Source organism: Durio zibethinus, chromosome 8 (genome assembly GCF_047325235.1).
Source record: "Durio zibethinus cultivar Kanyao isolate XHJ-2024 chromosome 8, ASM4732523v1, whole genome shotgun sequence".
Taxonomy (NCBI): Eukaryota; Viridiplantae; Streptophyta; class Magnoliopsida; order Malvales; family Malvaceae; genus Durio; species Durio zibethinus.
This window is the reverse complement of record NC_143169.1, coordinates 26,292,837-26,307,654: the sequence shown is the minus strand read 5'-3', so window position 1 is coordinate 26,307,654 and position 14,818 is coordinate 26,292,837. Positions and strand designations below refer to the sequence as shown.

General features: G+C 34.9%; 1 protein-coding gene and 1 pseudogene across 2 annotated transcripts; both read left to right on the top strand.

Moving 5' to 3' along the window:
* Positions 1-403: 403 nt before the first annotated feature.
* On the top strand, positions 404-6,003 carry LOC111278294 (uncharacterized; annotated as a pseudogene). The gene is made up of 16 exons (XR_016344190.1): positions 404-721; positions 873-983; positions 1,072-1,162; positions 1,248-1,374; positions 1,468-1,651; positions 2,403-2,547; positions 2,637-2,727; positions 2,856-2,914; positions 2,985-3,062; positions 3,246-3,329; positions 3,809-3,990; positions 4,292-4,420; positions 4,623-4,701; positions 4,976-5,061; positions 5,420-5,504; positions 5,745-6,003. The product of XR_016344190.1 is annotated as an uncharacterized LOC111278294 (transcript).
* Positions 6,004-7,668: 1,665 nt separating this feature from the next.
* Positions 7,669-13,854, top strand: LOC111278288 (hyperosmolality-gated Ca2+ permeable channel 1.2-like). The gene is made up of 12 exons (XM_022864910.2): positions 7,669-8,051; positions 8,357-8,686; positions 9,042-9,194; positions 9,359-9,494; positions 10,277-10,378; positions 10,553-10,672; positions 10,748-10,828; positions 11,148-11,488; positions 11,575-11,820; positions 12,353-12,677; positions 12,783-13,016; positions 13,388-13,854. The coding sequence occupies exons 2-12, from the start codon at positions 8,373-8,375 to the stop codon at positions 13,649-13,651; spliced, it is 2,316 nt and encodes a 771-aa protein (XP_022720645.2). The 5' UTR covers positions 7,669-8,051; positions 8,357-8,372; the 3' UTR covers positions 13,652-13,854.
* Positions 13,855-14,818: the final 964 nt, after the last annotated feature.

Below are 14,818 nucleotides of genomic sequence, written 5' to 3'. Positions count from 1 at the left end.
GGAATATAGAATTTTGGATTTAAGCAAAAGAACTGGTTTTTCTTATTTTGTGGTTGATAAAAGCGGCAAAGGATTTAAAGCCCCATTTAAAACAATGTGGCCCAAAGCTGATTGATGAGACAGACATGGAAGCTTAAGGCTAAGCCCCCCAACTCCAGTCTCAGATAGAGGACCTAGCCCATCAATGATATAGGGGTCCAGATCTACAATCCACAACCTGATGCCCATGTGCCCCCAAACTTATACTTTATTCCTGACGCAATATTAATGTGTCGTCAGGTGAACTGTTCAAGCACATGTAACAATTCATGTGAAAATGGTCTCTGGAGTTCTGTATGTTGTACTTCAAACTTTGTTGTTTTTCCATGGTTTATTGTATCCATGAGAAGGGGTGGGGTAATTTGTTTTTTCATCTCTTTCTTTTTCGGGTCTAAAGATATGATTATACGCTGTCGTTTCTAGACGTTCAAAAGCCAAAAGTGAAAAATATGCCTTAGCATATACGTCTGCCTTCACTTTCTCTGTGTTTCTGGCCGAGCAGACTCATCGGTTCGAGGAAAACGATGTTTGGACAGACACAGCGGAAAGTAAACGCTTATGCTTGGTTATTGTCGGGATATTAATTGTATATAATAGCAATGAACAAGAAAGCCTTGGCCATTTTGATGCGAGCCAGAATGAGACCTAACGATCCTACCAAGCTCGCCCTTTCTCCTTTATCTCTAAGTTTTTTATGGCTTTTCTTGTTTGGTTGAATCTGTTTGATGAATCACTTAACATTGTATTAGTTTCCAGTTTAATAAATTTGTGATTAGCAAAATTTGTTGTGAACACTGGAGGAGAATTTGCTGATTTAGTTTGAAATAATTTCTAAACCAGGATGAGGTTAATCAATTGCTGTCAAATTCTCAAGGAAACCAATCTAGTGGAAACTTGGCACGCCATGCCCCTGAAGATGGAAATGGAAAGCTCAATAAGCAAAGGTCTTTTCTTTGTTATTAAAGAGTTCATCTTATACAATCTTAAATGCAATTTGTGAAGTTTAGATTTGGATTTTGTGTTGTTAATTAGGTCGTTCGAGGTTGTACGAGAATCAATGCACTCAGCTATATCAATGAACAAAACTGAAGTTCTAGATTCTGTACTTAATGATTTTTTGGAGGTGGAGTATAGAAAACAAGCAATTAGTGATTATCTTAAGTTCTCGTGCTTATGTCGGTGATTAACAATGTTGTGATATAACGCAGGGTTATTTTAGCCTTTCTTTTGAGAACCGCAGGAAATTATTGCTGACACTTGCCAACGAGTATGATCTAAACAGGACACAAGTTCGTGAACTCATACAGCAATATATTGGACTTCAGCTACCCAGTGGTGAGTTTACTGTTGGTATTTCACCTAAATATTTTCTGAATTCTCGTTTTCATGTTTATCAGGGTTGAATGGTGTAGAGGTTTCTTGTTTCAGGGAATGAAACTCAATCAGGAGTAGTTGAAGATGAAGGCTTTCTTTCAACTTTCTATCGCATAGAGAGAAATTTGAGACATTCCCTGAAGCCAGTGTATGAAATTCTCTTTGACCGACTCAACAACCATCCTGGAGGGCTGAAGTTTTTGACTATCCTTAGGGCTGATATTTTATCCATTCTCACGTAAGGTTATAGTCCTTTTTACAAGATTCAACCTAATTTATCTTGATTTGATCATCATATTATTACCTTTAAATTATCCTGGAGGCATAGACCCTTTAACTAAAAGTTGAAACACATTAGTTGAAAAGTATGTAGAGAATATCCTAACTTTATGAGGTTTTTCACTTTTAATTTCTTATACAAAGTTATCAAAAAAAGATCACATACTACAGTTCACGAAAGTTGCTAAGGGCTTGGGACATCTTGCATTATAGTCAATGATTCATGCATTGATCTTGTTCTTCTGTGAGAAGAGTTTAAGCATTAGCTCTTATAAGATGGAGCCTCACAGTGCTTGCCATAAAAGGAAGCACTAATGTAGTTTTCTTTCTTTAACCTTTTTATATCTTTGGCTATGGTAGGAGGTTTAGGTCAACCATATGAGTACCTTTTTTCAAGTGCAGCAGTTGCTATCTTGAATAATTTATGGTTGTCTATTTACAGAATCCTATATTATGAGCAGGAAATGGTTTTTGGCAATGGAATCCCCTAGGGTTGAAAAAGTACAAGAGCTGAATTGTTAAAAATGTTATTTAGATGTTATTGCTTGTTGTTATTGGCTTGTTGCAGTTTTAAAACTTAGTTATATATCTGCGTGTGTGTGTGTGTGTGTCTATATCTATATCTATATCTATATATATATATATATTAAAGAATTGAAACATGATTAATACAAATGTATTAAAGGAACTGAAATTTTTATAAATTTTAGAGAAGAAAATATTGCCTCATTGCGAGCATTAGTTTCATATCTGAAGGAGAAGCTTAGTTCTTGGCTTAGTCCTGCTGCTTTAGAGCTCCATCAGATTACATGGGATGATCCTGCCTCTTTGCTGGAGAAAATTGTGGCTTATGAGGTTTGTTTCTCTTCTTGCTGTTGCTTGCTCATACCATAGATTTTGCATGGTGTGGCCTGTGTATTATCTGTTAATCATATTTTGTCCAGGCAGTGCATCCAATCAGTAATCTTTTTGATCTTAAGAGAAGGCTGGGAGTTGGTCATCGTTGTTTTGGATATTTTCATTCATCCATACCTGGTAAGCAGTTCCTTTCACTTTTTAAGGTGGAAGGGAGGTTATATATTGAGTTGCCTGCAATCCCAACTCTTCTTTTCAGCCTCTCTCTTGCGCTCTTTCTCTATCTATCTAAGTGATTTGTATTTCAGGTAAACCTCTTATTTTTATTGAAGTTGTGCTTTTGAATAATGTAGCGCATACAATACAGGTAAATTTTCGTTAACACTACCACACTTCTTTCTTCGTCTTCTTGGTCTTAATGTTCTTGTGAATGATAGGAAGTTTTGTGGGATCATCCTCCAATTCCTGAAAGTGAGGCAATATGCGCATTATTTTACTCCATATCATGAACTCAGGTATGAATGTTCTTCCCCCCTGTAAAAGATATGAACTGTAGAAACATAAAGAAATATATCATGGCAGCTGGTTATATGGTTCATGCAAATATAGTGTAGTTACTAGCACTAACGGTCTGTTTCTAGCAAAAATTTTTTTTTCTGTTTCCGTAAACCTGACTGCCTACTTTTGACTTTTCCCAGCCTGGCTTGGAAGGAATCAACCTAGGAAAGTTTCTTATTAAACGTGTTATTACATTGGTAAAAAGAGATATGCCACATATTTCTGTAAGTACTCCTTTTACATGATCAGATTACTTAATCAAATGAGCTGCAAGATTATTTTTTGCATGTTCAGTGAGAATTCTCTTATTGTTTTCCTATCAGTTTCTTTTTCCGGCTTTATTATTGATGGTGATTCCCCTGTCTTGTAATGCTAGAGATGGCATTAATCATATTAATTTCTTCAAATTGTGGTTATGCTGAACTCTCTGCGTTATGAGTTAGTATTTGACCCTTATTCATTCTTGTGCAGTGGCGTCAACAAAATTGGAATTTCAATAGGTTTTCGATAATATACTTGGCATCATACAGGACATTTCCATGACCTGTTTTCTTACATATTCCATCAGATCAGTGCACCATTTTGTGCCTGCAACTCAAAATAAACATATTTTACATTTTTTACGGCCACATAATATTATATATCTACTAAAGTTTTGATTGAGACCATGCTTACTGACATTCCTTTTCCTCTCACTACAAAGGTGTTTGCTACACTTAGCCCTATCCCAGGATTCATGCAGTGGCTTCTGTCCAAGTTGGCATCTCAGTCAAAACTTGCTGAAGCAGAGGACATATCATGTTCATCGGCTGATAGATCTAGGCTAACTTTCTATGAGAATGTACTTGAGCCAGAAGAAGAAAGAGCAGTTGTGGATTCATCTGGGTAAGCTTCTTATGTGTTCCATTCAATTTTTTTTTTCTTTTTGGGTGTGCTCAAGGGGACTTCTGGGTTTTCTGAAGATGAACAGTTTCCAGATTATTTTTCATGCCATCTGGAATATTGTTCTATTAGAAGTTGACTTATCTGCTGTTGCCAAAACAAGGCACTGTCTTACATATTATTTTTCCTATTTGTGATTGTTGTGGTTCATCATGTATTATTGTATTTAGGCATTCTCATTTTTTCAATCTCATACTCCTGAAATGGATATATGGTGTCTACATATTGCCATTATCTGTGACAGGGATCTTGCTGCTGGAAAAAATGGCATGGAAATAATGTTGAACTTGCTGACATCAACAAGTCATGAGTGGACTAGTTCAGCTAAATTGCTTTCAGCATTAGAACCACCTCTAATGCGACTATGTGCAAGGTATATTTCCCAATTGAAATTTCTGTCTCTTATTATTGACCGAGTACCAACATCTTTAGTTTCTTTAACTCGTGTTACATGGAACAGAAGCGCAGAAACTTGTTAAGCTGTTTAGAGTCAGATTAATTGGTTCTTTGCTTAATATATGGAGCTTGTGTTTTCTTCAGGTAAAAATTAATTGATGCCAATTCTTCAAATTTAGGTACCTTCTGCAAGAGAAAAAGAGAGGAAAAGCTCTAGATTCTGTTGCAAACTTCCATTTGCAGAATGGATCATCTTGAGTCCTTTTGGCTGAACATGTTGATTAGTTTCTGAATCTTCCTCTATATTAATTAAATAATTCTATGAGGGATTTTGTTTCAGAATGGTCATTTCTTTAGGTGCAAAGATTGATTATATGAGTGATATGTTATTTCTATAATTTAACAAACTGCAGATATGTTCTTAACTGCTAGCTGCACTAATTGATTATAAAATGGAGAGCCAAGAAAGCATGTTCTTGAAGATGCAGTACTAATTTCCACTCTCATCTAATAACTTTTAAGTGTGGAACAGATGGTTCAAAGAATAAACTGGATGGCTGACAGATCAGAAAAAGGCTTACGTCAAAGTGCAGGTATCATGGTGAACTATGTCTACAGGTAATTTTTCTGTCACAACCAGCCGTTATATATTAATCATTTTTTAAAAAGGTAATCTTATTGGTGAAGACACTTAAAATTTCTCAGACAGTACTTACTGCATTAATCATGCCCAATTTGATTGCTTCCTGCTTGAATGTCTGGAAAAAGTAAAATGAGATGTAAATTATTATTTAAACCTTCTGTAAGTCCTTGCTGTGTTCTCTAACTTTACTAGAAGACAATCGAACCATGGTTCGAGATATGTGAAAATTGGATCTATAATGAACTTCTATAGTTTCATAACAAAATCTAGTTTCTAACTTTATTAGAAATTCTCTCCCTAAGCAGCATAATTATATTAAATAATGACCTGCAGGCCAGAGAATATTGAAGATTATGCTCAGTCTCACTTCAGCACTGGGCTTATCCATACTTCGATTGATGTGCAACGATACGTTCAGGTATATAAGTATTACATTCAAGCATATGAACTTTTGCCATTCATGGATAATCAATGATTTGTTAAAGATTGCTTATCTACATGCTACCATGTCATATGCCCCTGCATCTTCCACTTTCCATTTCTGATTGGGCCCAAAAGCCCAAATATGGATTGTGAAGTATTCATTCCAATTCAGTTTTGTGTGTGCCTATATGTCTCTTATTTGCCATGCTTGATTTTGCTATTTTTCTGGTTTCAGCAATTGACGGAAGGAAGAGAATGAAAGTAGGTTTCATGGCTTACCCACTTTTAACATACTTCTTTTTATGATTTCCAAGATTCAAAGAAAGATACTTGCATTTGCTAGCTGTCTATTTGTAGTGTCGTCTTCACTGAAAAATGTAGATATAACAACGCGCACCTTTATTTGCTGTAAATGGTCAGATGTTCATATATAACCAAAGCTTCCAATAATATATAAAAACTGATGGGATTTTGGTTTGAAATCTCTTTGTGAATCTGTCGTGTATGAAGCAATTAATGTTCCAAATAACTACAGTGGTGTTCAGTTTTATATTTTTTTTCTTTCCCTACAGCAACGCCTTGGATTAATAAACCGTCACAAGTTTATAAATTTAGCCTGAAAAAAAATCACAGGCTATGAAGGTTTTTCAGAGATTGATCAAAGAAACCAAATATCATGAAACTCTTCTTAACCTTTGAACAATGCTTCAATTGTTACTAGTTTGATCCTTTGTATATGTTCTATATACAAAGAAAAGGAATTAAGAAAGAAACCTAACGGCATCTCCCGTTGTAAACCTAAAAGCTAAAACCGAAAGCAAAAAGGGAACAGTTCTGTATGGGTTTGAAATTACGAGGAAAACAGCCTCCATCGGATTTAATAAGTTCCTTACCCTCCAATACGCACATGATCCAAGTGCATCACACAGGCTCTTACCTCTCTGTCTTTCAGAATCATCACTTAAATTGCCCTAATAGCGTCTAAATCATTAGTTGGCATGGCATAATTGTGGCATAGGCAACCTCTTATTGTAAACTTCCAAAAACTTATTAATACTGTTTCTACTTGTTGAATAGGAATTTCAGGATGGTTAGTTATGGTAGTTGAGCTAAACGTTAAATTGTAGTATATTTCTACTTCTTATTCAACTGAAATCGTCAAAATAAATGCGTTGTTACCGTTTTCAACCACCCAATACTCATCCAATTACATGACGGTTCATTACAACAACACTTTTCTTTTCTTTCCCTATAAAGATTTAATATTTCATAAAAGATAAAAAAAAATTGTATAAAACAATTATGTTATATTTTATTATATATTTATTTCATTCAAATCATTACATAATAATAAAATATTATTTATTATAAAATAATTAATTAATTTATTAAAATAAATATTTATCAGTTAATAATCACATACGACATGTAATAAATATTAATTTTTTTAATAATATAATTTATTTATATAATTAAATAAAAAATATATTCATTAATGCGACAATATAACTTTTTCTCGTCATATAAAAATCTCGAGCTATTAAGAAAAAGGGCCAACAAAAGGCAGGGGAAGGAAAGGATGAACAGGTAGCCACGGATTCAACGCGCTGCATCCATTGCACGTCACACAGCCACGAATCATTCAAACTTTTTCTGTGATTTCTTGGTTTGGATAAGTGACAATTCCATTAACTGCAAGTCATTGGGCAATGCCTGCAACCCTGTCTGCCCGCTGCTGGCCACATGATGAAAAAAATTACAATGTTTGTCTCACCTGTTTTTTTTTTTTCAAAGTTTAAATAAACGAGGAGAGCTTTGTTCCTGATTACAACTAATTAAGCAAATTGACAAAGAGAACAAATTTTGTTCGAAGGGTAATTCATTTTATTAATAAGCAAATGGAGATAAATGTTAATACGACAATTTTAGTATTTTGTCCAAAATTTTTTATTTTTTTAATTTACCAATAAAATCTCATCCACCTATATTCTTGTTGTCTCCTCTTCTTTCAGCTATCCCCGTACCCCACGTAACGTACGCTATATCCACGCGGTCAACCATCTCCAAAAGCCAAAGTAGCCGTTGCAAAACCCACGTGGCACCTTGCCGACATTGACCACTACCATTTACACTTCAGAAGTAATTAAGAAAATCAAACCCGTCGATTTCGGAAAGGACATTAAAAAGAAACAGACGATACCAAAACGTAACATCAGGCCAACCTGAACACAGTCGGAACAAAATCTTTGTAATAAAGAAGCCTCCCGCGCAATTGTTAAACATATTCTTCTCTTTGTTTGTTTGGCTTCTGTTTCTGACAAGAAGAAGGATTTTTGGTTTTTGGTTTTCCGTTTCGTGCGTTTCACTTTCCCTGCCTAAGTACTAGGAATGTTCTTGCTTTAATTGAGTTCTGAAGCGATCCCTACACTCCTTAATTCGACTTCTGATCCGAAGCTGCCAAAAAACCGTCGAAAGGGCTCTCTTTGGCTTTTTAGATAGCACAAAGATTGTTCCTTTATTTCACTTGAAGAATCACAAACACGTAAGAATTTCCCTTTACTGATGATTTATGTTGATTGTGATTGAATTTATTCATCTTAAACGAGGGGACTTAAAAAGAATTGTTCTTTCTTTTATGGTGAAACTGAGTTAGTTTTTGGTTTGGAAAATGGTAGTTTTAATTAGTGAAAAATACAGCTTTTTTATGCTTATATGGAAAACCAGTGATTTTGCTGTGAGTTTTCTGTTTGAAGCAGTGATTTTTATGTTTATAGCAGTAATATATTGGAGAGTTTAATTGTCTAATTTGGTAGATTTCCTGATTTGGAATTATCTTTGTTTATGCAGGGGAGATTTTATATAGATGGCGACCATACAAGATATAGGGGTTGCAGCAGCAATTAATTTGCTCAGTGCATTTGTATTCTTTCTAGCCTTTGCCATATTGAGGCTTCAACCTTTCAATGATAGGGTGTATTTTCCTAAATGGTATCTCAAGGGTTTAAGAAGCAGTCCTTCCAGGTCTGGAGCATTTGTGAGGAAATTTGTCAATTTAGATTTTCGTTCCTACTTGAGGTTCTTGAATTGGATGCCAGAGGCACTAAGAATGCCAGAACTTGAGCTTATTGAGCACGCTGGATTGGATTCGGCTGTTTATTTGCACATTTACTTGATAGGGTATGCTGCAGGCCCTCTCAATTTCTAACTGTTCATGTCTTGCTTTACTTTTATTACTTTGTTGCTTATGCACTAAAAGGAAGTGTTACCTCTGCTGTATATGCTTTTTTTTGCCAATTTAACTGTTCTTTTTGTACTGATCTTATCTTAGTAAGTTTGAGGGGTTTATATATATTTTTAATTTTTTTCTTGGTTAAGATGAGAAAATTTTTATGAAATGCTAGGCAAATTAATCACCTTTTTAGTCTCTGCTGGTGAAGTTTGTTTATATGCTATGAAGAAAGTTAATTACCTTATCATTTTTTATTTCATCCGTTGTCTTGTTCTGATTGCTCTCTTGTTATTTTGCATGCAGGCTAAAGATTTTTGTCCCTATCGCATTCCTTGCGTGGGCAGTTCTAGTGCCGGTTAATTACACAAACAAAACATTGGAATTGCAGCTGAAGAATGTAACTTCTAGTGACATTGACAAGCTCTCTATTTCAAACATTCCACTTGGATCAGATAGGTAGGAGATCTTCTATCACTGCCAACTTCTTTTGTCTTATTCTGTCATTTAAATCGCAATGTCTTAATCTATCATTCAGATAAACTCATTATAGTTATAGAGCATCAGTTTTTTCTTTTTACACTAAATATTGCAGTAGAATAATATTTAATCCTGTGTTATAGGTTTTGGACTCATATTATAATGGCTTATGCTTTTACCTTTTGGACATGCTATGTGTTGCGAAAGGAGTATGAGAAAGTTGCGTCTATGAGGTTGCAATTTCTTGCATCAGAAAAACGTCGGCCAGATCAATTTACTGTAAGATCTATTCTTTCCATTATTATCAAAATTAATTTAAATTTATACTTTTAGTTTTATGGATTCTTATCATGTAACCTTTGTTCTTTATTAGAAATTCAAGGACATTTAATATTTCTTGTTGATTGGCTATTCATTTAGGGAATTCTTTATTTAACATTTTAAGTTTGTTAGAATCAACTTGAACGTTGAAATAAGTGAAGTTCTTAAGAGAATTGGGAACAACGTATCATTTATTGCATTTTGGTAGGCCCTAATATGTTGTTCATCTTTGTAGAATTTGCAATTTGCTTTATATTTTGAAGAAGTCATGGATTTCCTTTATATTATTTTGGTTTCATTTGAGCAGAGACATATTTTTGGAAAGTGAAATTTATCACATTTCGAGCATTTTCATGGGTTGCTAATGATTATACTGATGTTGAGAGGTTAATGCTTTGAGGTCAATGTGCAGATTATATAGCCCATGATGTAACTTCTTCAATTAGCAGACTTTCACCTTGGTGTAAAAATTATGAAATTGATTGACATCATTTCGTGGATATTCTTCTATCCGATTCTCTATGATGTATTGATCCCTGAGGTTTAGTTGAATGACTGCAGTTAGACCAATAAAATATTCTTCTATTGAAAATTAATCAAATTACAAATTTCTGAGGGGCCATTTTGCCTTAAAGAAGATTTGAGACATTCATGCAAGTTTCCTAGTCACAACATTGTGCAATATTATTGGATTGAGATTTTTCACTAAAATGCTTCTGAATGAAATTTGATTGTTGTAGGTGCTTGTTAGGAATGTACCTCCAGATCCTGATGAATCTGTTAGCGAGTCTGTGGAGCATTTTTTCTTGGTCAATCACCCGGATAACTATCTTACACATCAGGTCAGTTCCTCTTGCGTTTGTTTAATAATAATGATTAATATCTTCTTCTACTTTTTCACCATTCTACTCCATACTTCGTGCCCAAAGATGTCTATAATAGTAGTCATTTTACAATGTTCAAAGATTATTATAGAATTCGGTTTATGATCTCGTTCTCTTTAAAAATATATGCAGGTGGCATGCAATGCAAACAAACTTGCTAAGTTGGTGGAGAAGAGGAAAAGTAAGCAGAATTGGCTTGACTATTACCAACTGAAGCATTCCAGGAATAATGCAAAAAGGCTTTCTATGAAGGTAAGTTACTGCAGTCTCTTGCTGACATTCAGCTTTGCTTTATATTTATTGACAAGCATATTTTCTCTCTGCCAGACTGGTTTTCTTGGGCTCTGGGGTGAAAAAGTGGATGCCATTGATTATCACATATCTGAAATTGATAAGTTATCCAAGGAAGTAAGTATTTCCTTTTCATCATGCACATTCTTTTGTGATTGTTTGATTTAATTGTTCACTCATTCAAAAGATTCAAGCCTGTTCTCATATGCTGCATCCAAGCCTCAGTCATTTTCTAGATTGACTCAATTTATTGAGCCTAAGTTTTTAAAACTACGAAGCAGCTTACTTTAACTATTGCTACCACAAGAAAATGCCAAAATCTGTTCTTGTTTCATATTTTAAGCAATATCTTTCATTGTTGTATTAAATGATCCAACCTTGAAATACGAGTTACTTTGCATTATCGCATTTAATGATTGCTCATTTTCATATTCAGATAGCTGAAGAGAGAGAGAGGGTAAAAAAAGATCCAAAATCCATAATGCCAGCAGCATTTGTTTCCTTTAAATCTCGATGGGGTGCAGCTGTTTGTGCTCAAACCCAACAATCCAGGAATCCAACTTCTTGGTTAACAGAGTGGGCGCCTGAGCCACGTGATGTCTATTGGCAAAACCTGGCAATTCCATACGTCTCACTAGCAGTTAGGAGGCTGATCATGGCTGTAGCATTCTTCTTCCTGACTTTCTTTTTCATGATCCCAATTGCATCTGTACAAGCTCTGGCCAGCATTGAGAGCCTTGAGAAAGCAGCACCATTCCTGAAGCCCCTAATTGAAATGTTAGTTCCTTTTTAATCTCAAAATCTTGAGCCATTATTTAGATCACCTTGCTATAACAATTGATATTACCTCTTTTCCTTTGCAGAAAATTTATTAAATCAGTTATCCAAGGTTTTCTACCTGGTATTGTATTGAAGCTCTTTCTCATTTTTCTGCCAACAATATTGATGATTATGTCCAAGTTTGAAGGATTCACATCACTATCATCGTTAGAGAGGAGATCAGCAACTAGATACTATCTTTTCAATTTGGTGAATGTGTTCCTCGGCAGCATAATTGCTGGCACTGCACTCGATCATCTAAACTCATTTATTAAGCAATCAGCAAATGAGTATGTTTTCCTTCCATTTTTCTTTTTTGTATATCTGCTTTAAGTGATGCAATTGCTGTTTATACATGGGTGTCCTTTCATACGTAGTATCAAATATCTGTGCTTTTGGTATAGATTCTCAGTTGACTGGTTTTCTCCATTAAAATGGTTACATTTACAAGGAAAAGCATCTTGTAGTCGTCTGACTATCTCTGCTACAATTTAAAGGGGTAATTACATTTTATACACAAAAGTGTGATTCCTGTTGATTAGCGGAAACCTTTGCTAGATTTCCAAGAATTTAATTGGCACTGGCTGAAGATTTGTATCTTATGGAATCATAGGGATTTTTCTTTTATGGACATATCTTGGGCTAGCTTCTAAGTTTACAATTGTTTCTACCATGCCTTTCAAAAGTCGAAACATATATTATTTGTGGAGTTCTATATATTTAGCTGCATAAGTGAGGAATTTTGCATTTACTGTTTCTGGTTTTGGTGTCAAATATGCCTTCATTACGATATAAACAGGTTTTTTTTTTCCTCCTTTGCAGAGTTCCTAAAACAATTGGTGTCGCCGTACCACAACAAGCAACTTTTTTCATTACTTATATCATGGTTGATGGATGGGCTGGAATAGCAGCAGAGATTTTGATGCTGAAATCGCTTATACTTTACCACCTGAAGAATTTTTTCTTGGTGAAAACCGAAAAGGATAGGGAGGAGGCAATGAATCCAGGAAGTTTGAGCTTCAACAGTAGAGAACCTCGTATACAACTCTATTTTCTACTTGGCCTGGTTTATGCTACTGTGACACCTGTTCTACTTCCTTTCATTATAGTTTTCTTCGGACTAGCTTATGTTGTCTTCCGTCATCAGGTAAAGAACTTAGTTATGGAATATTCAGTACAGTGGTAAATGAATCTTTCTTTAGTTGTGTCTGACTCTCTTCTTTTTTTTTGTTTTTTTTCTATGAAAATATAGATCATTAATGTTTACAATCAAGAGTATGAGAGTGCTGCCGCATTCTGGCCTGATGTCCATGGACGCATTATAACTGCATTGGTTATCTCGCAAGTTGCTCTGATTGGATTGTTAAGTACAAAGAGTGCTGCTCAGTCAACACCAGTTCTCATTGCTCTCGCTGTCCTCACAATTTGGTTTCACAGATTCTGCAAAGCCCGCTATGAACCTGCTTTTGTTAGATATCCTTTACAGGTTTGTTGGTGCTTGCACATTACAAGTGATGGTTTCTCATATGTATTTTGAATGATTTATTTTTGAATAAGCTAAAGAAATCATGGATCCTGCAATAAATCACAACAGATTACAACAAATAAGGAATCAAACAAAATTCTCTGAACTTGAATGATTCAATTCATAACAAGCTTTCATTCTCATCACTATCATTATCTAATGAAATTAAGTAAATGACTGCTACCAGAATAATAGATGAGCTGCAGCTTCAATTTACGTATAGTGATGATTTGCTTATTTTTACTCTACTTGTTAATTTTTCTCTTCTATGAATCGATGACCTAAAAAAAAACCCTTGTATCACTATTAATATTTCCCGTCGTTTGTTTCAGGAAGCAATGACGAAAGACACTTTGGAACGGGCAAAGGAGCCAAACCTCAATTTGAAACAGTATCTTCAAAATGCGTATGTCCATCCAGTTTTCAAAGAGGATGGTGATGGGGAGGAGGAATTTAACCTTAAGTTAGAAGAAAATGAGAGTGTGTTAGTACCCACAAAACGCCAATCTCGAAGGAACACACCAGTGCCTAGCAGAATTAGTGGTGCATCGTCACCATCCTTACCAGATGCTGTTCCTGAACATTCGGAGCCTTGATTATAGGTACAACTGTGAGTTGGTGTTGTCACTATACTGTATATTTTGATTGAGGCTGAGCAACATCATACAGTGTAAAGAGGGTGGCACTGTAAATTAAATGAACAAAATAGTGGAAGAGGAGGCAATCAAGAGACTCTCAGGAGAGAACAAGTTGTGAATTTTGTGGCTATAAAGGGAAGGTTTATTAGAGGATGAGTAAATATTCCGCAAGAGTATTTGTTTGAGATTTCTTCTGATTTGTTTCTAAAACAAGAATATATATATATATATATATATATGTGTGTGTGTGTGTGTGTGAGTGTGTGTGTGTGTGTATGTATGTATATTTTGCCTTTGATGTTTATCCATGGAGGTCTATGACTAAACAAAACAGTTGTTAGATAAAAAGAATTTCGATAGTATAACTTGTGTTTATCATTGATAGTGTTCCAACCGAATGACACCACCTTAAAATCAAATCTTCCACGCTGCTACGACTCTAGATTCCTAATCGATAATTACTTGGAAGATGAAACAGATAGTCGCTGGATTTCGTGGAAGTGACAAATTTAGATATGCAAATGTTCACGACCAAAAACCCAGGGCTTTAATCCAGCAAATGTTCATGACCAAAAACACGGGGCTTTAATCCAGAAAAGGAAAACTAATATAAAACCAGGGGCTGGTGGGAAATGGGAATGCATATTCATAAATGCCAAAATCAATTTTCCTAAATATTTCTTTTCCTTCGTTCACCCTTTTTGCATCTTAAATTGTTTCTCCCTGGTCACCACCCACAGAAACCTTCTTCCATTTTGCATTAAAAAAAAAAAAAAACCATTTCCATATTTTTTGTTGGTCTAAACAGAGTGGTCTGTTTGAATATAAAACATATTCTGAAAGAAAGAAGATTACACTGTTCACTTTTAACATACTTCTTTTTTTTGAAGTATACTTGCATTTGCTACCTGTGTATTTGTCTTAGTAATGCAGTGTCGTCTTCCCTAATGTAAATATAACAACACGCACCTTTATTCGCTGTAAATGGTCAGATGTTCATATATGACCAAAGCTTCCAATAACATATAAAAACTGATGGGATTTTGGTTTGAAATCTGCTTGTGAATCTGTCGTGTATAAAGCAATTAATATTCCAAATAATTATAGTCGTGTTCAGTTTTAGAT